Source organism: Myripristis murdjan, chromosome 18 (assembly GCF_902150065.1).
Source record: "Myripristis murdjan chromosome 18, fMyrMur1.1, whole genome shotgun sequence".
NCBI lineage: Eukaryota > Metazoa > Chordata > Actinopteri > Holocentriformes > Holocentridae > Myripristis > Myripristis murdjan.
Genome location: NC_043997.1, coordinates 3,899,783 through 3,927,309, shown reverse-complemented (window position 1 = coordinate 3,927,309; position 27,527 = coordinate 3,899,783). Strand labels below are relative to the sequence as shown.

At 41.5% G+C, this 27,527-nt stretch overlaps 1 protein-coding gene across 1 annotated transcript in view; it reads right to left on the bottom strand.

The window, feature by feature from the left end:
• The window catches only part of LOC115376415 (endophilin-A1-like), a 57,587-nt gene that overhangs the window by 15,548 nt on the left and 14,512 nt on the right, over positions 1-27,527 (bottom strand). Inside the window, exons 2-3 of the mRNA XM_030075979.1 lie at positions 1,316-1,384; positions 103-175 (exon numbers count right to left, since the gene is read on the bottom strand). Of these exons, the coding sequence (XP_029931839.1) occupies positions 103-175; positions 1,316-1,384 (142 nt within the window). The remainder of the gene's footprint in view (positions 1-102; positions 176-1,315; positions 1,385-27,527) is intronic.

Here is a 27,527-nt window from a genome sequence, read left to right as displayed (position 1 = left end):
GGACGGAGACGGACACGGAGGTTAGAGAAGACAGTACAGTGACGGAAGGAAGATTCAGTAGGAGGTCAGTGTGTGTGTGTGTGTGTGTGTGTGTGTGTGCACCTGGGTTCGGCTGTAGGTACTCTGTGGTTTTGGTCATGATGTCCAGCACTGCTCTGCTGGTGGTGTCCACCTTCTGCAGAGCAAAAACACATCAGGCCACAGGTGAGGAGCCACATCACGCTGACCAAACTTTACCGCCTGACCGTGATTGGACGACAGTTTCAGTCGTCCAATCACAGTCAAGTCAGAGGAAGCCATTTTGACATTTAATATCCAGGAATACTCAGAAGTTTTGGACAAAATCCCCATTTTTCTGACTTACCCAGTGTATCATGTGTGTTTTAAATACATGGCTTGGAACTGAAGAGAAACAAAAGCCTGTCGTTTTAGGAGAAATTAATTTGTGCCGGATCCTCCTGCACCTTCAGCCATTCACAGATCACTGGTATCTAACCTCTTATCTCAGTCGGGGTAAGTCCGAAAAAAGAGTATTTCCCCCAAAATGTTGGACTCAACATTACAGATATCGACAACATCATTTTGACTAGCTGTAATTACCTTGTGACTAGTCTAGAATTTTGATTTAAGATATCTACAACACCACTCTGATGAGTCAAAGCCTCAGTTAGTGATGTCTGTGATTCAGGTTTGACTCATCAAAAAGAGCCTTTCAGATTTCCACATCGCTCCTCTGAGGACAAACAACGTCAATTTTGGTATTCATGTGTATTGGACTATCATCAATTCAGCTGTAGTTGTCCCTTTCTACAGTTTAACTCTGACTAGTCGTGACTCCAATTCCGGATATGTACAGTGTCATTCGGGTTATTCGACACTTGATTTAGGATATCTCAAAAAGGACAATGTCGTTATCTTAAACTAAAGGGAATTAAAGATACTCTGAAGTGGAAGTATAACCAGTCAGAATTAAATTGTACAAATGTCCAACTGGAATTATGACTAGTCAGACTTCAGTTGTCGAAATCTGCTGTAATAGGAAAAGGTTGTACACATGAAAGGCCAAAGTGAAAATCATTTGTCCAAGTTAGAAGGACCAACAGTTACTGACACTACGCATCAGTCTGGCTGCTGAATGTTTAACCAGTTTGCCGTTGTCAGTCCAGCTCGTGCTAAGCCCCGCCCACCGCCACGCCTCCTTGAAGCCGGTCGTCCGAAAAGTGAATTCCCTCTTTGCCGACCCACGATCGAGCTTCCCACCAAGATTCATGAAAATCCGTCCAACCCCTTAGACAGACAGACAGGTAGAGTTTACCTTTTCCATTTCCTTGAAGTCATCATCAAGCTTGGTTCCTTCTGCCCCTCCGACCTTCTCACTGACTTTCTACAGGGAGAAACACACACACACACACACACACAGGAGAAAGAGAGAGAGAGAGAGAGAGAGAGAGAGTTAAGGTGAGACACGAAGCAAACTTTTGTCCATCAATGACCAAGAACTTCATTTTCATTTCCAGGGATCGTTTGAACAAAATTCGATGTTTGCCTGATACGTTGCCCAACAAATTGCCCAATGTTCAACCAGCGGTATCAGCTCAGGATGGGAAGTTTAACTGATTCCTATCAATACACACACACACACACACGCTCGGCATGATGTGAGTGCATCGGTAGAGCAGCTTTTCGGATTTTGTGTCTTTGCATCGATAAAACTCAATCCAGTTAATTATCAGACGTTCTATAACTTCATTCAGAAACATGACCCATCCAATAATTTGATATGTCTCCTGTGTTACCTTGCGTTACGGAGTGGATGCCGTGGCTTAGGGGGCATCACAACCACTCAACAAACTCTTTTGCGTTGAAGAACAAACACACACCGGTTAACTGCAAATCAGAAGTTTGGAGAAACTACAGATTTTACGAGAGAGACGGACAACTTGGCAAATCAAAATGTCCACAGGCAGCACAGCGAACGTCATCACACACCTGAGACGGCGACGTGGTGTGAACGTCAAGGTGACTGCCAAACCCTAACCCTTACCCTAACCCTAACCCAGGGGCGGATCTAGACAGATATTCATGGGGTGGCAAGAGGGTGGCATGGAGACTTTAAGGGGTGGCAGAAATATATATGCTGATTTAATACCAAACGATCACATATATCAGTATTTGCTTGGAAAACCCCCAAATGAGGATATTTTAACTCAAAAACATTCCATTATTGTGGTACATGAGTGAAGCATTGAATAGAAAACCAAAAGGTGGCATTAGAAATATTTGTTTATTTATTTATTTATTTATTTATCAACCCCTTAAATAGTGGGAGTGTCATCTTTTGCTGCATTTACTTGCACTCGGACATTTGAGTCTCGTAACAGCGAGTTTCCGAACAGCCACAATTAAAAAATAAAGAAATAAATTGTCTGAAATTGGGGTGGCAACTAGGGTGGCAAGGCATTTTTCTAGGGTGGCAGCTGCCACCCCCTGCCACCCCCTAGAACCGCCTATGCCCTAACCCCATGAGTGGAGAGCAAAGTATTAAAACAGTTTTTAACGCCCTCCCGGCTGACAGCTCCACACTTTCAAAGATTGATTGATTGATTGATTTGTTTTATTTGGTGCTTTGAAGGAAGTACATAGTATCACATCACATTACTGTTCAGGAGTATGTGGCACCAAAAGGGTTGGGCTGAAAGCCAAGGCTCATGTGGGCCCACCCTGTCTAAATCATAGCAAGTCAAAGTCAATATTTAAAGGACTGTTGATGTATACATGTTTGAAAGAAAACTTTTCATATTGCTATACAAACAATTTTGAGCAACAATAAAGACAACAACTGTGCTGTGAAAGTTTAGCATACCGTCAGCTGGAAAGACAGACGGCCCATTAGTGAAAGGTCATAATTTTATTTGGTATAGAAATAATCAAACTCACTGAATTGCATAGCCTCGCTCCCAGGCATCATCATATCACACTCAGTCACTTTGTGTTGAATCACTTTAATGCAGCGGATCGCATCACAGACCCTGGTATCAGTGCATCTTTACTCCCAGGGCTCTTTTTTCTCTCTTTTCTTTTTTCAATCTCGTCCATACGCCTGGTACATTCATAAAACTGCATTATCTGATGGCTAATGTCCTGTAAATAATCTGTGTAATTGAATATGAGCGGCCTTTAGAGATATTTAATCGTCCACGCTCGTGCCGTACATCGTCCATAAACATGATTTCAGATTATTTGCTGAACACACACTATCAGATGTTTGTTTGCACAGCGGCGTTTAGGACTTTATTCTCTTTTTTTTTATTTATTTATGTTGAGGGATCACAGGCTTGAGCAAACAGTTTGAAAATAATTTGCTGTGAGGGAACGCAGAGTGGTGTCTGGTGTCTGGGAAAAAAACGAGCAGAAAATTGAGTCTTTTGAAGTGAAGAGGAGAAAGAGAAGAGAGAAGAGAGGAGAGTGGGAATGAAACGGGGAGGTCAGGAATGTCAGGCAGAGACGGAGAAATGTGGCAGATGTCAAAAAAAAAAAAAAAAAAAAAAAAAAGAGCAGCTGGGAACTGGAGTCTGATTGATGACATGAACCAAGTCTGAGTGATCAAAGCGTGAAATCAGACGTGGCGACGGTCACAAATTCGCTTGATTTCCTTCAAAAACATCCCATATTTAAAATTTAATAACAACAAAATGACCCTAAAAAATTGCCACAAAATTCGCAAAAAGAAAACAAACAAAAAGACCAGAAATAAATTTAGCAAAAAAAAGTACAAAGTACAAAGTTCAAAATCCATGAAAATTGCCAAAAAATGATCCAAAAATAACAAAAAAAAAAAAAAAAAAAAAAATTAGGGAAAAAAATAAGCAAAATTATGAATAAAGTAATCTCAAGAAAATTATGTTTCTAGTATATTCTAGTTTTATATAAATTATATTAAAAACAACAGATAATTTAAACAGCAAAACTACCAAATACTGACCGATACAAACACAACGCGATCATGTGGTCAGATATCAAATAGCTGATCAAATATGTTCTGAATGGGTGCAATGCAAGTGTGTGAACATTTGCAGCAGAGACACCTGTCACTGTTACAGTGTGTGTGTGTGTGTGTGTGTGTGTGTGTGTGAGCTCTGCATGCCAGCTGTAGCACACTTCTCCAAAAAAAATAAAATTTAAAAAATTAAAAAAAAAAAAAAAAAAAAAGTTGGAGGAACTGGAGTCTGATTGATGACATGAACCGAGTCTGAGTGATCGAAGCGTGAAATCAGACGTGGTGGCGGTCGGGTTCCTGCGTCTGTGATCCGAACACGGCGGCAACTTCACCGCAAAACCAGGAGCTCGTATGCAGATGTTCACCTTTTCCCACTGCGCTAATATTGATCTCCAGTTTAATACCAGCCAAAGTGAGCCGGACTGACAGAGACAAAGTCCGTCAGAGTTATTTATCCACCGTCCTGGTCCCTGAAGGCATCAGGCGGGCAGGTTTTTTTTTTTTTTTTTCTCTCCTCCTCTGACAGTCCTCTTTGATCCGTCCCGGTGAAAAACCTTTGATGAGGCACGAGCTTTTCTCTCCAGACCAGCCCGCTTTCACTGCTTTCACTGCTCTCACTTTCATCCATTTTTCTTTTTTTTTTTTTTTTTGAGGAAAAACACACTCCTGCAGCTCGCCTTCAAAGCCGGTGATCTCCGAGGAGAGACGGCTGACATTTTAAGAGCGGCGGTAAGAAATAAAGAAGACAATCTGAATCTGAGAACTTCAAAATTTAAGCCGCAGCTGCTCTGAATGCAACACGGTGCGTCCCGAGGCGGCCATGTTGCAGGGCTTCAGGTTTGTTTATTTCTGATCATCGATCCATCTGATTGATTTTGTGTTTAGACAGTGTCATCCTTGTTTTTATTCGCATTTTCAATTTGCACATTAAAAACCCGAATGGAAACACTGGAAATTCAAAAAAAAAAATCTCCAAATATCGCAAAAAAAGTTTATACACTCATGGGAGGTGGAAAAGTTGGTGTATCGATGAAAGGAAAATGCCAATAAGTTGCTATGGAAACAGGTTTAGCCAATAAACGGTGACGTTCATGATCACGTGAGGAAAAACGCCAGAAAAAAGTTTGGACCAAAGAAGAGACTTTCACTTTTCTTGAACTAATTAAAGAAAACAAGATTAATGCTGTTCTGGATAGCAAACACCAAAGTTTCATGTATAATGTCACCCGGCTGGAGAATTAGCGCCACCTGTTGCTCACCTCGATGAACTGACTCGCAAACGCGCGTAATTTCGCATTTTATTTTGCCGATTTTCTGAAAACTCGGTTAAAATTTGCGATATATTTGAATGGGAACCCGACGACCGTCTTGTTGTTAGCACATTTGACTAGCACACTAGCTAACGTAGCTGGAGGAAGCTAGCATGTTAGCATGTTTATGTCGGATTCACCTCGTCTGGGAAGGAAGGCAAAGGTCGGAAACGTTTCCCATCAATGCGACGGGCAAATGTGAGTAAAGTGAGCTGACGTTACAGTTCTTCATGTTTCTAGCAAAAGGAAACACGATTAAACTGTTAATTATTAAATATTATTAAACTGTTAACTGGCATTCAGTTTGAATTTTTTTTTTTTTACATTGAACGTTCACCATTTTCCAGATGATTCTACATTTTTTCTTCGTAGTTGGATATTTTTTTAAGCTTTCTGGAAATTTGTGAAAGTTGCATCATGAGTTGAGCGGGTCAACTAGCAGCTAGCGGCTAAAAGTCACATGTGAATGCAGAATAATGGAGCCTTGCTGTTCAGGTGTAGAGATGAGACAGTTTACTGAGTCACAGCAGCTCTGCCTGATCACACTGCTCACACACACACACGCACACACACACACACACACACACCACAACACGGCCTAATCTGACTTCCTGGGCCTGCATACCCACGAACACCCGGCCCTCCTCTGCCTCTGATTGGCTGACCCAACCCTAACTTTAATTAACCTGCCTGATGAACGCAGTGACCAGCAGCCAATCAGAGGCAGAGCTGGGCAGGTGTGCAGGCCAGGTGAGTCAGATTCAGTCTCTGCACCTCAACAAACTTTCTCCCTGTTTTTTATGTTTTTAGACATTATGTTAATATGTTATTATTATGTTGATACAGCTCATGCTCAGCTGGACCCCGTTGTGGTTAAAAGCCTCTGATGAATGTGAACCGTGTGTGTGTGTGTGTGTGTGTGTGTGTGGTGTGTGATCCGCTGCAGAGCGAGCAGCAGACTGCGCTCGGGTCCCGGCTGAGGCGCCGGCGGCCCGACCCGCAGCCGGCGGCACATTATCATTCAGGAAGTGACTCAGAGTGACGCATCTCGCTCACAAATCACCTCCGGCTGCAGAGGGAGGGGGGAGGGGGGGGGGATTTTCCATAATCGTGACTCAAATTGGCCACCCACACAATATGACACACACACACACACACAAATAGATACACAGATGCATACATGTAACTGGCTGCAGTGTATTTACAAATTTTGATGGGAGACAAATTCACATGAGATTTGTGATTTGAATAAATTAGAATCATCATGACTTTAAGGTCTGTGTGGCATTTTTGAACATTATTTAAAAAAAAAAAAAAAAAAAAAAGATTAAACATGAAAGGTTTTATGTATCACTGTCAGATCAGCAGTGATATATTTGGTCAGATTCTGAAAGCTTGAGCTCCTGTCGGCCCGGACGCTGACCCCCCACAGTGACCTCGTCCAAACCCGAGCAAATTCACTCGATTTCCTTCAAAAACATCCCGTGTTTAAAATTTAATAACAAGAAAATGACCCCAAAAAATTGCCACAAAATTTGCAAAAAAGTAAACAAACAGAAAAGACCAGAAATAAATTTAGCAAAAAAAAAAAAAAATTAGGGAAAAAATAAGTAAAATTATTAATAAAGTAAGCTCAAGAAAATTATTTTTCTGGTATTTATAATTACATATTTAAATTTTAATTAAAAACAACATAAAATTAAAACAGCAAAACTACCAAATACTCGCCTGCACCATCCGCTCTCAAATCTTTATTCAGTAACAGTTATTGAATTTTTAAACCTTTTCAAAGCTCATGCAGGTTCTCTTAATGTGGTGATGTAACACCTGAAATATTAATAAACACAACGCAATAAAAAAAAAAAAAAAAAAAATCATGTGGTCAGACATCAGAAACCTGATCAAATATGTTCTGAATGGGCCTGATGCAAGTGTGTGAACATTTGCAGCAGAGACACCTGTGACTGTTACTGTGTGTGTGTGTGTGTGTGTGTGTGTGTGTGTGTGTGTGTGTGTGTGTGTGTGTGTGAGCTCTGCATGCCAGCTGTAGCACACTTCTCCATCAAGCTAACAAGCCATGCAAACATGAAGGTGGATGTGCTTATGTAACCACCAGCACACCTGAGCACCGCCGTGTGTGTGTGTGTGTGTGTGTGTGTGTGTGTGTGTGTGTGTGTGTGTGTGTGTGTTTCCTAAAGACATCACTTTGATATAAACTGTTCTAATGAGAGAGAGAGAGAGAGAGATGGATGGAGTGAGACAGTTGAGAGAAAGAGTTTGTGTGTGTGTGTGTGTGTGTGAGAGAGAGAGAGAGAGAGAGAGAGAGAGTGACAAAGATGTAAAAAGTCCAAGTGAAGAATAAAAACTGAGCATGAAAGAAAGAAAGAGGGAGAGAGAGAGAGAGAGAGAGAGAGAGAGAGAGAGAGAGAGAGAGAGACTGATGAGGAGGAAGATGCAGTTGCCATGGAGACAAGCAATCTGACTGCAGTGTCGGGGTGGGGTGGGGGGGGGGTGCTCATGTTTCTTAGAACCTAATACTGTACACACACACACACACACACACACACACACACTTGTCTGTAAGGAACACTTAGTCTGGTTATCAGGTTATGGAGAGGTGTACTGACACTGTTACATAACACACACACACACACACACTCATACAGACACTCTCTCTCTCTCTCTCTCTCTCTCTCTCTCTCTCTCTTAATCAACACCAGTGTTTCTGGATTATTAGCCAGTATTTTGACCACATATACAAATCTATTTACAACTAATATTACTAATATACTAATACTATTAATACTACTACTATCACTACTACTATTATCAATACTGCTACTACTGATGTGAACTTCATTGGTCCAAGTACATAGAAATTCCTGTCACCTGTCCTGTTAGAGCTCCACTTTTATTTTATTTACTGCTTTGATTTTTGCTGTTTTAAGTTTTATCTGTTTCTCATTCGTCTCTGCTGTTTCCTTGGAAGATGATGAGTTTTTTTGTTTTGTTTTGTTTTGTTTTGTTTTTGAGGTATTGCTTTATTGCACTTTGTGTATGAAAAGTGCTAAAAAAAAAAAAAAAAAAAAAAAAAGCCCTTTGAGACAAATTTGTAATTTGTGATTCTGGGCTATATAAATAAATAAAATTGAACTGAAATTCCATAAGGCGGGAGGATGGTGACAAACAGATACAAGTCGGTCGAGTCGAGATCCGAAACAGAGGAAAAACACTTTTTTTCAGCGGAATCAGACTTTAAAAATATTGATGTTACTGTATTACTACAACAACAACTACTGTTACTGCTACTGTTACTGCTACTATGCCTAGTACTAATACTGATAATGTTACTGATGCTGTTACTAATAATGAAGCATGTACAATGTAACGCTACATTTACTTTATATTACATTTTTCAATTTTTTTCATTTTCTTTTCTTTTTTTTTTTTTTTTAAATTTAAATTTTACTGAAATTTTCAGCTGCTGTAATGAACACACACATACAGAAGAAAAATAAGAGGAAGCATAAATAAATAAATGAGCACCAGTAATAAAACACACATCAGGTGATGGAAGGGAACAAACTCAAGAGGCAACAAAAAATAAGTGAAGTTTCCACCCAGGTCAATATTCAGCATTACATAACATAACTGAGGTCCAAAATACAATTTATTCTGTTTTGTGAAATTGAAATTATTAGAGATACACACCAGATTTTTTTAAATAAAGTCTTCAGTGAACCGTTTGTGTTTAAATTCGGTGTTTCAGAGATTTCCTCTCTGTTGTTCCTCCATCATTTTTATAGATTTATCTTTTTTTTTATGTGTATTATCTGTATCAGTTATGAACAACTGTCTTCCTCTTTCCTGTGTTTTCTTTATTATCTTTACTGCTTGTATTCAAAGGCCTTTAAGCCGCATCCAGGGCATGAAAACTACAATACAAATAAAGATATATATATATATAAATATTTTAAAATTGTATTATCATTACAATCAGTTCAGGTTCAAATCACCACATAGACAGTGTGTGTTGTGTTGCATAAATATGTAATCAGTGTGACTCTGACTCACTTTATCACGACGGCTGATTTAAAACTCATTTCAAACTTCATATAAAAGTTTAGATCATAATATTTGAGTTTCATGACTCTCACATCCTTGAAACTCGTAAAAGAAATTATTATTATCATATTATTTCAATAAAAGGTGCAAAAATGTGCTTCTTGTGGCTAATGCACACAGTTTTCATCTGAAGGGGGCGCTATCTGCAATCCAAATCTTGAATTCTGTGTTTTCCACAAAAGCCACAGAGACTTTAAGTTTTTCTGGGTGGTAATAATTACAGAAAAAAAAAAAAAAAAAAAACTTGCATTGGACCCTTGGGTGCCGGCTGTGTAAGTGGCTTCACACTCAGCCACCCACACACACACTGCCACCCACCTACACACACACACACACACACACACACACACACACACACACACGGCCACAAAGTACAGCTAACCACATTTTAGACCAACGAGGCATTCACAAACCCCATCTGTTCTCTCTCTCTCTCCATTCTCTCTCTCCATTCTCTCTCTATCTGACTCTATCTTTGTCTCTCCCTCATCTTGGATCAATAATTAAGTCTAAAGAAAGACTCTCTCTCTCTCTCTCTCTCTCTCTCTCTCTCTCTCTCCCCTCCTCCACAGTTCCTCGCTGTATCGCTTTGTGTCTCTTCTCCCTGCGACTCCCACTCCTCCAGTGATACAGCTATTTTATTTTCCTTCCACCTCCTCCCTCCCTCATCCTCTCTTTTCTCCCTTTTCTCCCTCTTTTCCATGTCCAGTCGGGGTCAGGAGGGGTCGGCTATAGTGTTTTCTTTCAGTCACACAATGCCATTTGCATAAACAATATACAGTATACATAGAAAATAACCTTTAAACAATATAAACCACATTATGAACAGACAATCTGTGTTTGGTGGCGACTGAAAAAGTTATAGGCTGAAGGAAAAAGCTTATATATGCCTATCCTTTAATTTATCCATTCAACTTCTAACCTCCAGAATTTAATGAGTAATAATAATGATAGTACCAGTTTCAACAATAATCATCCTTCACTTTTATTACCCTCAAAAATAGAATTATAAACCATTTTTTAGAAAACCAAAAGCGAATTACACCTTCATATATTTTCATCAGAATCATTCCAGAGTTTTACCCCAACAACAGAAATCCATCTCCTTTTAATCTCTTTTTTAGCTTTTTGTATAGTAAACTTAACAACAGCTCTCAAAATATATTTACATTCCTTTATGGAGAAGAGTTTTTGTATGCTGCTGTCTGGGAGCGCCTTTGTTTTAGCTCTGAATTTGTATTGCATTATTGCAGCCCTTAAATTTCATAATGTGCGACTTTATAAACAGAGGATTTGAATTCCTCGAGCTCCTTTGGGCCCGGACACTGACCCCCCACAGTAACCTCCTCCAAACCCAAGAAAATTCCCTTGATTTCCTTCAAAAACATCCCGAATTAAAAATTTAACAAAAAGAAAATGGCCTCAAACAATTGCCAAAAAATTCGCAAAAAAGTAAACAAACAAAAAGACCAGAAATAAATTTAGCAAAAAAAAAAAAGTATATCTCCTGTTAATCACTTTTTTTTTTTTTTTTTTTTTGCTTTTTGTATAGTAAACTTAACAACATATCTCAAAATATATTTCCATTCCTTTATGGAGAAGAATTTTTTGTATGCTGTCTGGGAGCGACTTTGTTTTAGCTCTGAACATAATTTGCATTATTTTATCATCAACTAAATCCTTAAATTTCAGAATGTGCAACTTTATAAACAGAGGATTTGTGTGTTCGTAGAAACCAGCCTTATTTATAACCAGTGTTGGGACCAATTACTCACAAAACTAATAAGTTACAATTACTAATTACTTCTGTAAAAAAGTAATTTTGATTACTATTCAATTACTGCTACAGAAGAGTAATTCAGTTACTGGGGAAAGTAATTTTTATGATTACTTTTTGTCTTTTCTTAAATCCTCTTATTATTGCACATATTTCTGCGTTGCTGTTGCAGTGTGGACATTGCTGTCAAATTTCATCTATCATTGTCAGTGTTGGCCACGTTACTAGTACACGTAAAAAGTAATTCATTACAGTAGTGATGCCAGCTTGTCCAGGTGGGGAATTGAACCCGTGGTCTTCTGTACGACAGGCGGTGAAACTATCCGCTCTGCTGTCAGAGAACACAGACGATTTTTCTAATTTGTGCTGAGTCATTCTCCATGCACGTTGATAAGTTACGAAAAACTGCAAAGTCCGACCGGTTTGAAAATTGACACACCGCTTTTTCTCCACAAGACGCACATTTTTCAAACAGGATAGTAAAATAATAATAATAAGTATTAGTAGTAAGTAACGGCTAGTAACGGCGCATTTTATTGTCAGTAACGGTAACGGCGTTGTAACGGGGGAAACAGTCATTTCTTTGATTACTCGTTACTGATAAAAGTAACGCCGTTAGTAATGCCGTTACTCCCATCACTGTTTATAACACATATGGCTCGTTTTTGAAGTGACCAAAAAATCAACGTTCGGTTTGAAAAACACCTGTTCTGGTCATTAAGACGAAGTTTCCACGACGTGACAGGTGATGAAGTAACGGAGAACCTTGACTCGATCGGTGAAACGGCGTGTTTTCCATCTCTGACAGGTGTTCAGTCTGCTGCTGCAGGAGGACGAGCTGATGCCAGAACAGCTGGCCGAGTGTGTGTGTTCATACGTTTACGGTTCACTGTGGGAGCCGTGCACGTGCACACACTTCCTAATGAGTGAGATCCATCAAACAGAAACCACGTGTGTGTGTGTGTGTGTGTGTGTGTGTGTGTGTGTGTGTGTGTGTGTGTGTGTGTGTGTGCACGGCTTCATGAATCTGACCGAGAGAACATGTCTTCATGTTTCTGGCTTTGAGCGAACACACAGCGTTAGTCATGAGTCTACAGAGTTTTAGACACATGGTCCCAGGTCAGACACGTGTGTGTGTGTGTGTGTGTGTGTGTGTGTGTGTGTGTGTGTGTCGGGTGATCAGACAGCAAAGGGTTAACACTCAGCCATGTGAACACACAGGTGTAAACACACCGACGACACACTGAAGATGATTAAAGTATCGCACTGTGACGGGACGCTGCTTTTTCATTGATATCGCCACTCATGTTGCTGAGGAAAAATACAGTGCATTATTAGCATTGACACATGTCACTGACACACACACACACACACACACACACACACACACACACACACACACACACACACACACACGTATAAAGATTAAAATTGGTCAGAATCAGTCTCTTGCAGTGCGTCCAATGAAAATGAAAGTGAAACTAAAACTAAAATGTTCCCCTAACAAGCAGGAAGTGAGTTCACTGCATGGAGGGATAAGTGCATTAAGCCCCGCCCCCCCTGACCGGAGGGTGTGACAGGTGAGGTTCCACCTGGTCGGATCTGAATGTGGACACTGAGGAGGCGCGTTAATACCAGCTGTGTTTTGGGGGCTTAAATGAATTTGATTAGACGAAAAGAATTCAGGTTCAGGTCATTTTCTTGTCATTTTTTATTTTAATTAATTAATTTATTTATTTACCTGTTTTTAATTCTCAGGACTTTTCTGGCTGCTTCAGTCCAGGTCATTTCCTTGTTTGCTTGGTTTTGTTTGTTTTTTACGTTCCTTTTTTCCACCAATTTTTGGGTCATTTTCTTGTTTAAGCTAACCCTACCCTTTTTTTTTTTTTATCATGTTTTTGAAAGAAATCAAATGAATCCTCTCAGGTTTTTAAGGGCTGAGCAAATAAAAATGTAATTTTCCAACAACAAAACTGTGGCCAGTGAAAACGCTCGGTGGCTAGTAGCTTTGAAAAACCTCCTCCTCCGCCAGGGAAAATAGTCCCTAAGCGGGGACACGTTTTGCTTTCCACAGCCAATCATCAGCTGTGTGGTTTCTGAGTGTTGAGGAAGCAGAACATTATGAGGCGGCTGCTTCAACCACAAACTCACATTTTGTTTTTATTTTGTGAAATCTGTAGCAGGATTTGAACAGACCAAACATTCAGAATCCCTTCAGCCGAATCTCTTTTCTCATTTTCAGAGAAACAACAGAATCTCATGATCATAACGAGCAGATAGGTGGAGTAAATCTTCCTTATCACCCCTATAATCTGTGCATGTGTGTGTGTGTGTGTGTGTGTGTGTGTGCTGGGTAGGAAGGGTATAAACCTCTCCATCCCTCACTCGGTGTGTGTCTGGAGACGGCTCATCTATCAACTTGACCGACTGCCAAAATGTTCAGATGCCATCTTGGATTTTAGACAGACAGACAGACAGGCAGACAGGCAGACAGACAGACAGACAGACAGACAGACAGACAGACAGACAGACAGACAGAGAGACAGACAGACAGACAGGGAGACAGGCAGACAGACAGGCAGACAGACAGACAGACAGACAGGCAGGCAGGCAGACAGACAGAGAGACAGACAGACAGACAGGGAGACAGGCAGGCAGGCAGACAGACAGGGAGACAGACAGACAGACAGAGAGACAGACAGACAGACAGACAGGCAGACAGACAGACAGACAGACTGACAGACAGACAGAGAGACAGACAGACAGACAGACAGACAGACAGACAGACAGACAGGCAGACAGGCAGACAGACAGACAGACAGAGAGACAGAGAGACAGACAGACTGACAGAGAGACAGACAGACAGACAGACAGACAGACAGACAGACAGACAGACAGGCAGACAGGCAGACAGACAGGCAGACAGACAGACAGGCAGACAGGCAGACAGACAGATCGAGGCGTCTCACTGGTGCAGCCTGTTCATTTGGGCCGGTGGAGGACCAGAATGCATTATGTCAGTATTTTTGGGGGGAAATAAAAAAATAAATAAAAAACACAAACTTCCCTCGCAGAATATTTGTGTCTCTGGTGACTGCAGAGTTATTCTGAGGCTGCATCATTTCTTCCTGCTCACATCGTCCAGGATCAGTTTTTTACAACAACAAGCACGAAACACGTCTTTTACACGTTTAAACAACACGTTAACAGCTGCACATGCCAGGATATGCAAGAGGTACATACTGCATGTGCTAGATAATTCTTTATTTTTGTCTTTTGCCTCAGAGGATGGAGAAGATGCAGCTTAACTGTGACTTAAATCTTAAGTTTCACCTCTTGAAGTCTGAGTTTCCGTTCAATTTCTCACTGAGTTTCTTTGAAGTTTGAAAAACATTTGTTCCTGTATTATGTTACATCCATGCTGTGTCTCTGCTGAAGCTCCTTCACTCTGACACTGAGGGAAACATTCAAAGACAAGATGTTGTTGTTTTGTTTTATGGCTGCAGAATCACATCAGATAGAGAAGATCTGCATGTCTGCTGCTTCATTTCAGACTCGTTCCTCTGGAACTCAGCAGCTCAGGTTTGGGATCTTTGGAAACCTCCGGATCTCAGATTTTCCAGCCATGATTTTAAAGTAAGTCGGCCCGCTGACCCGCTTTTTATCTGCTTTTTATCCGTTTGCTACGATATTTAGCAGCTGGCTAGTGAACAACAACTCTACGTTTCAAATTTACATGTTAAAATCATTTACGCTCAGTTATCATGTGGTGCTGACAGGACAAAACAGACATGCATTAAAAGTAATGCTATGTGCTGTTTTACAGATTTTGCTAACACACTGATGTTGCTAACACACACTGCTAACACCAGTGTTCGTTTTAACAGCCACAGTTAGTTTAACTCTTTTAACTAAAATGCACTTTAGTTCTTGTCACGCTTTAGTCACTGAAAACAAAGGTTTGGTCTAATTCTACTGAACCATTTTTCTTTTTTTTTCTCTTTAATATCTTCATTAAGTTATTTGTTAGTGACCCTCATAGACTCCTCTGTATTTTATGATAGCTTCTGATATTTAGTATCTAGCTTTTGTTTTATGAACCTTCCTAAACTAACGATTGGTTTCCTTCCAAATTAAAGTCTGGAGAGTTTTTATGGCATTTTCATCCAGGGACAGATCTAAAGAAATATTCATCAGGATCCACCGGGTGGCACGGAAACTTTACAGGGTGGCAGACAGACAGATAGATAGATCACTTTTGCTAATGATCAAACACCACAGAGCGTCTGAATCCAGAGCCTCCAGCAATTTCTTCTGAATTGAAAAGTAAAACTGATGGTTGTTTCAATGGTTCTCGCAAATTTCCAACCAGCAACAGCATTTTTATTTCCGTCAGATTAGCCAAACTGGGGTGGCAGCTGCCAGCCCGGGCCACCACAGTAGATCCGCCCCTGATTTCATCTCGTTAGGGCCCGAGCACTGGAACAGTGCGAAGCCCTATTGTATTTCCTTCGTTTTTTATTATTATTCTTACGTGTCATTCGGCCTTAATTTGACCCCCTAAACATGCTCAAAAACTCACCAAATTCGGCACGCAGCCCACGTCTGGTTCTCTTTTATAATTATGTTTCCTCACAGTTTTTCTTAATGTTTAATGTCTTTCATCTTGGAAAATTATCATTGAAGAATATTTTATGTTATAGTCAAGTCAATAAAAGCACCTGTGGCTGGCATCAAGTAAGTAGAAACTTTAGAGAAAACTTAAGAAACTTTAAGGTGGACAGTCTGGACAAAGTTTCCTGACGTTCTGACATAAATGGGCCACGTATTTTCCAACATTTCTGGAGCACAGCGGTGTTATCGTGTTACTGGAGGTGTTGAAGTCCTCGCTGTTTAGGAGACGCTTCAGCAGAGTGACACACTCTTTTCCAGGGAAAGAAGCTCCGGGCTGCTCATGAATTCACTTTTCAGACAGAATCAGAGTCAGAGCGCTTCATCGGTGACGTCGTGGTGGAAGTCGGTGGGGATTAGACGTGTCATCGTTGTTCGCCGCGGTCGGGAAAAGCCGGCGGATTTGGTGCCGATTTTGTCGAAAACACACGAGGTTTGAAAAGTCAGGAAATCTTGAGAAGCAGACGTCAAATCTGTCTGTGTTTCTGTGTTTTCCTTCATCCTGACGGCACAATTTAATTTGCACAAAGAGGATCTACAGCATTCAGGCTGCAGGTTTACATAAAAATCAGTGTGAGATGATTCATTACGAGTCGCCTCGAATGTAACGGAGCCCGTCACACCAGCAAAACAAACTGTCACAGCTTGTTTTTCTTTTTATTTATTTGTGTTAGTACTACAATTTGAAATACAACTCTACATTTTGTCTCGTCCTCCTTTTCCCTTTCTCCTCAGAGCCAGGTTGCATTTATTTTAACAGCACGAAGGCGATTATGTCATCAGATCTGGCAGATTTGTAAATGTCAAGGAAAATTATGCAAGCGCTCGCAGCCTCGGTCGGCTCTAACCGAGCAGACGAAACCGAGACGGCTTGAAACCCAAACAGCCATTTTTTTTTTTCTCCTCTCCATCTATATTTAACCAGAGAATCACGGCGGCTCTTCCCACGAGTTGTTCCTCCGGGAGAAACAGCACCCTTTAAACTACAGAGAGAGAGAGAGAGAGGGAGAGAGAGAGAGAGAGAGAGAGAGAGAGGGGGGCAGGGGGGAGACAGAGAGAGAGAGAGAGAGAGAGAGAGTGTCTTGGATACGAAGCCCAGATCAGTTTTAATCAGTTATCTGTGATCGAACATTCAAGGGCTTCTGAGGACACTCAGTGTGTGTGTTTGTGTGTGTGTGAAGAGAGGGAATGTGTGTGTGTGTGTGTGTACATACATGTTGTCGTATGGTGTTGTGTGTGTGTGTGCACGTCGCCGTAACCTGATCCGTCATTAAAGTCCAACAAACGACTGGAAAACAAGTGGCCGAGCTCCGAGCTCAGAGTTCGAGTTAACTCCCTCTGATTGGCTAATTGGATCAGCCGGACAGCCCTGATTGGCCGGGGAGATGGATTAAATCAAAGCTATTGGCTGCTGTGGCAGGAATGATCGGATTAAAGGTTTGATGGAAAGGAAAGAGACTGAACGATAAGGAAAGGAAAGGAAATGAGTGGAGAGGAAAGAACAAGAGGAAAGGAAAGGAAAGGAAAGGAAAGGAAAGGAGAGGAGAGGAAAGAAGGAAAGAAAAGAGAAGGAAAGAAAGTGATGGAAAAGTAAAGAACAAGAGGGAAGGAAAGGAAAGGAAATGAAGGAGGAGGAAAGGCGGAAAGGAAAAGATAGGAATGGAAAGCAAAGAAGGAAAGAAATTGGAAAAAGGAAAGAGAAGGAAATGAGATGAGGAAAAAAGTAAAAAAAAACAAGGAGAAAGGGAAGGAAAGAGAAGGAAAGACGGAAAGGAGATGAGAGGAAAGTAAACAAGAGAAAAGTGAAGGAAAGGAAAGGAAAGGAGAGAAGGAAAGGAAAGGAAGGAGAAGGACAGAGGGGAAGGAAAGGAAGGAGAAGGAAAGAAGGAAAGGAAAACAGAGGAATGGAAAGAAAATAAATTGAATAAAGAAAAGAGAAGGAAAGGAGATGAGAACAGGGAAAGGAAAGAGAGGGAACAAATGAAAGGAGATGTGAGGAAAATGAAAAAACAATAGGGAAGGAAAGAACAAGCGGAAAGGAAAGAAGAGAAGAAGGAAAGAAGATGGTGGGAAGATCAAGAGGGAAGGAAAGGAAAGAGAAGGATAGAAGGAAAGGAAAGAGAAGAGAAGGGCAGCAGGGAAGGAGAAGAGAGGAAAGGAAAGAACAAGAGGAAAAGAAAGAAGGAAAGAAGGACAGGAAAGGAAAGGAAAAGAAAGGAATGGAAAGGAAATAAGGAAAGAGAAGGAAAGGAGATGAGACAAAAGTAAAGACCATGAGGAAAGGAAAGCAAAGAGAAGGACAGAGGGAAGGGAGAGGAGAGGAATGGAAAGAACAAGAGGAAAGAAAAGAGAAGGAAAGGAGATGAGAAAATGAAGAACAAGAGGAAAGGGAAGGGGAGATGAAGAGGAAAGAGGAAAGGACAGAAAAGGTAGAGAGGGAATAAAAAACAGGGAAAAAAGTCAGAAATAAAAACCAGTGAGAGGAGGCTGGGGAATGGAAGGAAGGACGAGAACAGAGAGGAGGAGGAGGAGGAGAGAACAAAACGAAAGGAGGAAAGTAGGACAAGAAGAAAGTCAAGAGGAGAAGAAGAGGAGGAGGAAGGACAGAGAAACAAAGAGAGGAGGGGAGGGAGGAAACTGGAGGAGAGAAACTAAGAAAAGAGAAAGTAGGGAGAAAAGATGAAGATGACGAGCAAAGAGGGAAAAGAGAAAGAGGAGTGGAGGAGGAGGAGGAGGAGGAGGAGGCGGCTCAGGCTCCTCCCTCGGTGTGAGCCGGCGTCCCTCGCCGAGCTTTACTCCTCCGGCTTTAATGCCGCACAGACGCATTTTAATTCTTCGGAGACGATCTGTGCATTTCAGCACAAATCTGACCAGCTGCATTGCAGAGGCGCTGAGACGGAGGAGATAAATACCTCACCGGCTCGCATGCATAATTCATGAACGTGAGCGGGAGCGGCGCAGGCGGCGAGTCCCGGTAACGGCGGCGGGCCCGGCCAGGCGGAGCGGCTACAGTCACAACCACCGAGTTCATCTAAACACCAAAGGCAAGAACTTTCTGTCTTCCCTCCGACTCTGAGAAGAAACCGCCGACGACTCACATCCACATCACCTCGCCGATACTAATGATCTGTTTCCCTGTCCAACCAAAACCTCGTATCTCCATAACAAACTGAGGAAAACAGTTTTGTCTCTGAGGTGGACGATGAACATTTTTCACTTTATACGACTAGTTTTGTGGTTTCTCTACCTTGAGCTGTGTGAAACTATTTGAACCCACAGAGGAGCGCGAAAACACTCAAATTAAGCAAAAACATGAAGCTCACCAAAACTAAGAGCAACAATACAGTGGTCCCTCGTTTATCGCGGGAGTTACGTTCTAAAAATAACCCGCAATAGGTGAAAGTAGTTGAAGCTGAAGTAGTCAGCTTTATTTTTTACAGTTATTCTAGATGTTTTAAGGCTGTAAAACCCCTCACTACACACTTTATACACTTTTCTCAGACAGGCATTAACATTTTCTCACTTTTCTCTCTTGTTTAAACTCTCATAGTTCAAACCTTCGTAGAAAAATAAGTCCAGTAAAAAAAAAAAAAAAAAGCATGCAAAATTGCACTAAAAAAAATCTGCGAAACTGCGACGCCGCGAAAGGTGAACCGTGTTATACCGAGGGACAGCTGTATTAGCGTTTTCATTGCTTATCTGAAATTCTGTTTCTCCACTTACAGGCTATTTTCTTTTTGTTGCTCCTGCATCCTGTTGCGTTTGCAGCTGCAAAACTGGGTGTCAATGACATGGTATCCTATCTTAGTGTTAACAGTGGTGGCAAGAGTATTACTACTGCTAGTGGTAGTATTATTCGTGGTAACACTACCAGAGACAGTTTAATATGGAGGCAGTGCAGTCTGAATAGGAAGATCTGTAACACTAAAGAAGCTCCTGTCCAAATTCTCAGCAGAACTAATACATTTGCAATAATTTTGCTGTAGTATTTCTATATATGACTGAAGTTGCTGCCCTGGGGGCGTTACCAAGGTGGGAAAAAAGGAACATTCTGAAAAATGACCTAGAACCCATTGAAACCATTGAAAGAACCCTGGGACCCCTTCAGGCACCACTGGAAACCCCATCGAGATCCCCTGGAACCTCCTGTACAACCCCTGAAAACCATTCAACTAACCGCTGCAGCACCTTCAGGAACCAGGAAAATCTTTCTAGAAACTGTGGAAACCCATCAAAAACACCTAGAAATCACATGAGCACCCCGAGAAACCCTTCAACTACCCTTGAGAATGCATCAAGAAGCCACAGAAACACAACATGGACCCCAGAATACCCTTCTGCAGCCCCTGGAAATTCATCAAGAACCCCTGGACTCCCCTCAACAAAACCTGAAAACCCTTCATGTACCTCCGTAACCCCCTCAAGAACCTCTGGAAAATGATCCAAAGGCACTTGAAGGAACCATCTTCAGAAACCACTGGAAAACCATCAGTTTGATTCCCTGGACCCTCTTCAATGATCCCTGAAAACCCCTCAAATACCTCAGGAGCCCCTGCAGGAAACCTGGAAACCTCTCTAAGAAACCATGTAAACCCATCAGAAACACCCAGACATCCTTTGAGCACCCCAAGAAACCCTTCAGCTACCCATGTAAATATGTTAAGAACCCGCAGAAACATGACAAAGACCCCAGGAAACCCTTCGACAACCCCTGGAAATCCATCAAGAATCCCTGGACTCCCTTCAGCAGAATCTGAAAACCCTTCATGTACCTCTGTGACCCCTTCGGGAAACCTGGACACCTCTCTGAGGAACCCTGAAAACCCCACAAAAAAAACGTAGAAATCCCTTGACCACCCCGAGAAACCCTTCAAAATCCAGGAATATGTCAAGAACCCACAGAAATACAACACAAGGACCTCAGGAAACCCTTCAATGACCCCTGGGAATCACCTCAATAAGTATTTCCTATAAGCCCCTAGAAGACATGCAGTAGTTCTGACTGTAGTAGAATTGACAGTATTAGTAATAGTGATAGTACTTGCAGTAGTACTTTAATCTTCACATTCCACATGTTGTGAATAAAAATGTATTTCTTTCCTTCTGTTTCTGACACTAACACACACATGAACATTTCAGAGTGGTAGAAAGAAAGTGAAATATTGGCTGTTACAGGGTTTAAACCAGCGACCTTCCACTCACAATACAATGCAAAATAATAAAATATACTTTATTGTCCCCAAAGGGAAATTTGTCTTGGACTCAAATGCCTGAAACAAACTTCATATAAACAAAAAACAGTGCCAACTGTACCACCACAATCCACATTGCACATAACAAAAATATTGCACATGCATTGCACATAACACCTATTGCACACATCCAATGGCAAACATCCTGAAACTATTGCACAGTCCCTTCAGCCTCAAGCAACATCATTTGTCGGCATGCCTCGTCTCTCAAACCGTCAAGCCGTGGCAACTTTATCTGCTCAAAGACTGACGGATGAAACATGAGGTTTCAAATCACATTAAACATTAAAATCAACTGCTCTCAAAAAAAAATTCCATGGCTCTTTATTATGTGGGAAATCGCGAGTGTCTTTGATAAAAAAGTTCCCAAGAGAAAGAAGAGAGCGACGACTGTGATACGCATGAACTAAAATATCTAAGACTGGATGACAGGAATGTGCTTTTGGTAATAAGGAAAAATAGGACAAAGGGATATTTAAATAAAATGTGCTCACTAATCCATCAATACTTTAAAATTTCCTTTGAAAACTCCATGTGACTGAAATATGTTGTTTTATTTTAAAGACAGCACTGCTTCTGTTCCCTTGTTCTATTTGTAGAATAACTTATTTGCCAATGAAATTTGTGAAAATATGATTTACAAGATGTCTTACAAGGAATTGCAATAGCCTGAAGGGATGTCAATTGAAACAAAAGACCAGGAAACTGACTGACAGGGCTTTTCATTTCACTTCAGCTGCTCAGTCGCTCCTCTGGGAGTCGGATTAATACACAATCGGTGTCCAATCAATACCTGATCAATAAACTATGAGCCAGGAGTTCCAGGGATCAATACCTACTCCTGTATCCGTCTCCTCAGAGGACAAAGCCAGAATCAAACACAGTGTGGATCAATAACCAGGACAAATGGGAAGGAGAGGCAGAGAAAGGAGGAAAACTACCTTCATTTCTGTTTATTTTTGCAGTCAAATTAGCCAGCATCATGCCAGTTTTCAACACTGCCTCATTTTATATTCATAATTAAACATTTTCGATTAAGATTAAAGGTGCTAAAGGTGCATTTTTTAAACAATCAGTTCCTCCTTTTCACATTAATTGTGAAGGCTCGGTATAATAACTGCATACAAATGAGACCACTGTTGAGACAACTGGTCGCCTCTATTTTGAATATCACAAAGGTAAGACTACATTTCCCATAAGCCCTGTGGCCAAGAGCTGCCCGAAAAATAAAAATGCCTGCATTTCACGCAAAGTTATGCCAAGTCCACACTGTTATGGAGAAATCAAAAGGTCATTTTTCGTATCAAACTGTTGAAAACATGGCAGGACAACATAGTGCCGCGTTAGTTAAAGAACTACAACGACCAGTGTTCATTAATGGAGGTCACGTTAGCATCCGGACTGAGACGAGGACAGGTGAGCTAAGAGTTCATTCATTAAAACTTGATGAAGTAATGATCATTTTAGTTAAGGTGCGCTCACAGAAATGGCATTTTCACCAAGTTTTTGAAAAGAAATCAACACATCAATCAATCATCAAAGAGCCAAAAAAAAAAAAATGCTTAAATTTCTTTAACAGGCTTCCATGGTAAATCCGTCGCTGCCGTGTTGATTGTTTTGCTCCTGGCCAGAATCACATGACAATCGTATGTCACCAAACCCTCTGGTTTTTTCTCGATTTCTCTGGTGACGCTTCAGCAGAAACTACCATTTTCAAATTTTCTTCACTCAAGAAAGTGTTTCCAAAAAGGTCCAAACAGGGACAGAGATGGAAATTCCCAGCTTCTGGGTCATAATTCCAGTTCATTGCCAACTCTGGCAGAAAAAAAAATTAGGAATAGGCCTGACTACCCTCCCTGCTAATGCCATGTATTTAGCATTTGGTAGCGGTTGTTAGCACCATTTTGCATTTCAAATTGACATTTTTACCTGCTTCCAGACAGCTGTTTTGATGGAGTTAATGTTCATGTAACATGTATGTTGACGACTGTAAGCGTGTTAAATGTAATTCTGTGTGGCGTTCAGTGTCCAGTCTGTTCTGACCCAAATGGCCTTTTTTTCCATCGCATTTTTTCCAAAGCAGAAAGTAGGAATTTCCAACTTTCTGACATAACTGGACTGGATCTTAAGCTCCGTTTGCCCTGGAAGAACAGCGCCCTCTTCCTGTTTTTTTGCGCCGTAAAGGAACACGGCAGATTTTTATTGACGAATTCTCCCTGCTGGTGAACAGTAAAAACAGAGCTGCGTTTCCTCTGTAATGTTTGTGGTGCCTTTGAGCAACTATTCGACATTGGTCCCATTTCTGTCGCTGTCTGGGCCGAAGTTACCATTCAAGTTGAGTTTTTAGTGCTAAAAATGTTTCAAGTCTTTATATAATCATTACTTCTGAAACACTTTTTCAGGTTTCGATAATAATAAGATGCAGATTTCACTTATTCTCTGATGTGCGGTGGTTCAAATGAAAACAGAGGAAACACTCAGCAGCCGCTCCCTCACTGATCTATATCTTTCGGGTAATTATAACGTCTCTGAGTGCGGTAATGATTTATTCATGGTAAAATAAAACACAAGCCACCTTAAATAAAAACACACAACATTACAATCTTGTGGTTTCTTTCTATTCATGTTAAATTTGGTGCCAGTTATCATGTTTCATCGTGATGTGATTACAGACAAAATGCATATAACTATATTGCATTTTAACTTAAATTTAAGATTTTTTGCATCAAGTGCTTTGTTGAGTTGTATTTCATTGTAATTGTGTGTGTGTGTGTGTGTGTGTGTGTAATGAGATTTTGCCACTGGGCTACAGTGGGAGCTAGTCACGTCATACCCTGTGTGCGTGTGTGAGAGAAAGTGTGTGATGACATGTTATATAACAAATTAAAGGGTCACTTGCTACAGTAGTAAAGTACAGTCACACACACACACACACACACACAAGGGATGTCACATTATATACAGAGATGGGAGAGTGGGAAAGAGAGCATGACAGAGAAGGTGAGAGAGTAAAAAAAAAATAAAGTGGAAATAGACAGACAGGATAGGTGACAGCAAGAGAAAAAAAAGAAATGAAAAAAGAGAAAGGAACAGAGAGAAAGAGGGGCGAGCGAGCGAGCGAGCGAGCGAGACGAGGCGGTCCGACAGGCAGAGGCGGTGAGAGCGTGATGGAGGGGAAAAAAATAAAAGACTGCAAAAGAGACAAATTAAGATCGACTTGTCTGAATGAGGGACTGAAAACAAATGAGAGGACGGAGGACAGGGATGGAGAGAGAGAGAGAGAGAGAGAGAGAGAGAGAGAGAGAGAGCCATGCTGCATTTCAAAAGGGTCTTGTACCCTTTCCACTCGACTTTCTGTTCTTAGAAATATTTCTTTTCTCTTCATCCACCTTCCACATTTTTCTACATGAGTCCAGCTCCATTAGCAGGGCAGGAAAACCCCTCACCCATTCATTACCATGCAGCACTGCAGGCTCCATAGGCTGTTGTGCGTCATAGCTGTAGTCACGATTCATGAGGCAATAAAACAACTGTACGTGTGTGTGTGTGTGTGTGTGTGTGTGTGTGTGTGTGTGTGTGCACAAGCGGAGGGGAGGGAATACTCCTTGAAAAATGCTACAGACAACAGATTAGCTGTGCTTAATTATAACAAGTGATGCAATTCCAAGGTTCTCAAGAGTTGGGGGGAATAGTTACTGAGGAGATTCTAAGGGTTTCCAGAGGTTCTAAAGGGATTTTTAAGTGGTTTTGATGAGTTTACAGGGTTTGTTAGAGAGGCTTCCAGGGTTCCTGCAGGGGCTCCAGGGGTACTTGAAGGGTTTTCGTGGGTTGCTGAAGAGGTTCCACTGAAATTTTATGGGTTTCAAATGGTTACTGAGGGGAGTTAAGGGTTACTGTAAAGGGTTTCAAAGGGTTCCCGATTGTTTTCCAGACCTTCTTGAAAGGGTTACAGTGGTACATGAAGGGTTTTCCGGCTTCACTGAGGGGATTCCAGGGGGTTTTTGATGGATTTCCAGGGGTAGCTTAAGGTTTTCCAGAGGTTCTAAATGAATTTCTAAGTGGTTCTGATGAGTTTACAGGGATTGCTAGACAGGTTTCCAGGGTTCCTGCAGGGACTCCAGGGGTACTTGAAGGGTTTTCGTGGGTTGCTGAAGAGGTTCAAATGGTTACTGAGGGGAGTTAAGGGTTACTGTAAAGGGTTTCAAAGGGTTCCTGATTGTTTTCCAGACCTTCTCGAAAGGGTTACAGTGGTACATGAAGGGTTTTCCGGCTTCGCTGAAGGGATTCTAGGAGTTCTTGATGGATTTCCAGGGGAAGTTGAATGGTTTCCAGAGGTTCTAAAGGGATTTCTAAGTGTTTTTGATGAGTTTATGGGGTTTGTTAGAGAGGTTTCCAGGGTTCCTGTAGGGACTCCAGGGGTACTTGAAGGGTTTTTGTGGGTTGCTGAAGAGGTTCAAATGGTTACTGAGTGGAGTTAAGAGTCACTGTCAAGGGTTTCAAGGGGTTCTCGATTGTTTTCCAGACGTTCTTGAAAAGGTTACAGTGGCACATGAGGGGTTTTCAGGCTTCGCTGAAGGGATTCCAGGCATTCTTGATGGATTTCCCAGGGTAGCTGAAGGGTTTCCAGAGGTTCTAAAGGGATTTCTAAGTGTTTTTGATGAGTTTACGGGGTTTGTTAGAGAGGTGCAGGGACTCTGGGGGGTACTTGAAGGGTTTTCGTGGGTTGCATAAGAGGTTCCAGGGAATCTTGACGAGTTTGAAATGGTTAGTGAAGGGAGTTTAGGGTTCTGTCAAGGGTGTCAAGAGGTTCTGGATCATTTTCCAGATGTTCTTCAAGGGGTTACAGTGGTACATGAAGGGTTTTCAGGCTTCGCTGAAGGGATTCCAGGGGGTTTTGATGGATTTCCAAGGGTAGCTGAAGGGTTTCCAGAGGGTCTCGTGAGGTTTTTGATGGGTTTACAGCATTTCTAGAAATGTTTCCAGGGGTTCTTGAAGGGTGCTCAGAGGATCTTCATGGTTTTCAAGGAGTATGTGAAGCGTTTCTAGGAGTTTCCAGAGGTTTTAAGGATTCCAGTGATTTCAGAGGTTCACGTTCGGTTTCCAGGGGTATTTAAAATGTTTTCACATGTTTTTGATGGGTTTCTGAAAGGTTTCAGGGTTCCTGAATGTGTTCCAGCCTTTCATAATGGGTTCCCAGGGGCTGTTAGGTGGTATCCATGGATTCTTATTCTTCATAGGTTTTTCCAGGGATTTCTGAAAAGTTTCCATGTTTCCTGATGGGGTTCAGGCCTGTATCAAAGGTTTTCCATTTGTTGTTGGATTGCTTCCTGATGCACAGCCATTTAAAGTTACGCCATTTATGTTTTCGATTTGTTTGGCGGCACACCTTTATCATTTTGAAGATTGTCCTGCAAAAAACATGCTAGAAACAAAATTCGGCTACCTCAGTAATCCGGAGGGATACACATTAACATTTTAATAAGTGGCTTCTTATGTTTAAGTAATGTCAGTGTTATTTCTTTTTATACCTACTGCACATATGCATGCAGTATATATGCAGATTCTGTGTTCAAAATGACCAACGTCTGCCTCTCTCTAAAAAAAAGTGCTGCAGTGTCACCATGTAATTTAAAAAATAGAAAAATAGACTGTCAAGCAGCTTCGTTGTCACACGGGTTGGCATGGCAAAAATAAATATTCTGCATTATGAGAGAGGTCGTGACGTGTCTTCGACCCATCAGATCACCCTGCTTGAAACTCCCGGTGTATAAATAGCCTTCCAGGACACGGACATTATGAGGAGCCGCCTCCTTTCACAGCGTAGGAGAATCCCCTTAGTCCCATTCAGTGTAATGGAGCCCTGCAGGGCCGCCGCACCGCTCCTGGACGCCATAAAAGGGCTGTTCAGAGAGCGGCGCGCGGATGATGGAGCAATAAAAAAGCCCGGCCAAGAGACACATACTGAGGCAGAAGGCAGCAGCGATACAGACAATTACTCCGAATTGGATTTCTGAGTCGGGAAAAGGAGGAGAGTGAGAGGGAAAGAGAGAGAGGATATGAGAAAATGGGGGAATGAGAAGGAGCAGCGAGGGAGATATTAGGGGAGGACAGACAGAGGAAAGGGGGGAATAAGTGATGCAGAGGAGGAGAGAAACTGAGAGAGAGAGAGAGAGAGACTGATGGATATAAATCAGTATGCGTGGTACCTCTGCAGCTGCCTCACTACATCTTCATAATATGACAGCAAACTCGTATCCAGTAACAGAGGAGAAAGAAAAGGAAGGAAGGAAGGAAGGCAGGAAGGAGTATGTGGAGAGTTTCCAGGAGGTTCCAAGGGTTTCTTAGAGGTTCTAAGGGTTTTTGATGGGGTTCCAGTGGGTTTTGAAGGGTCTCCA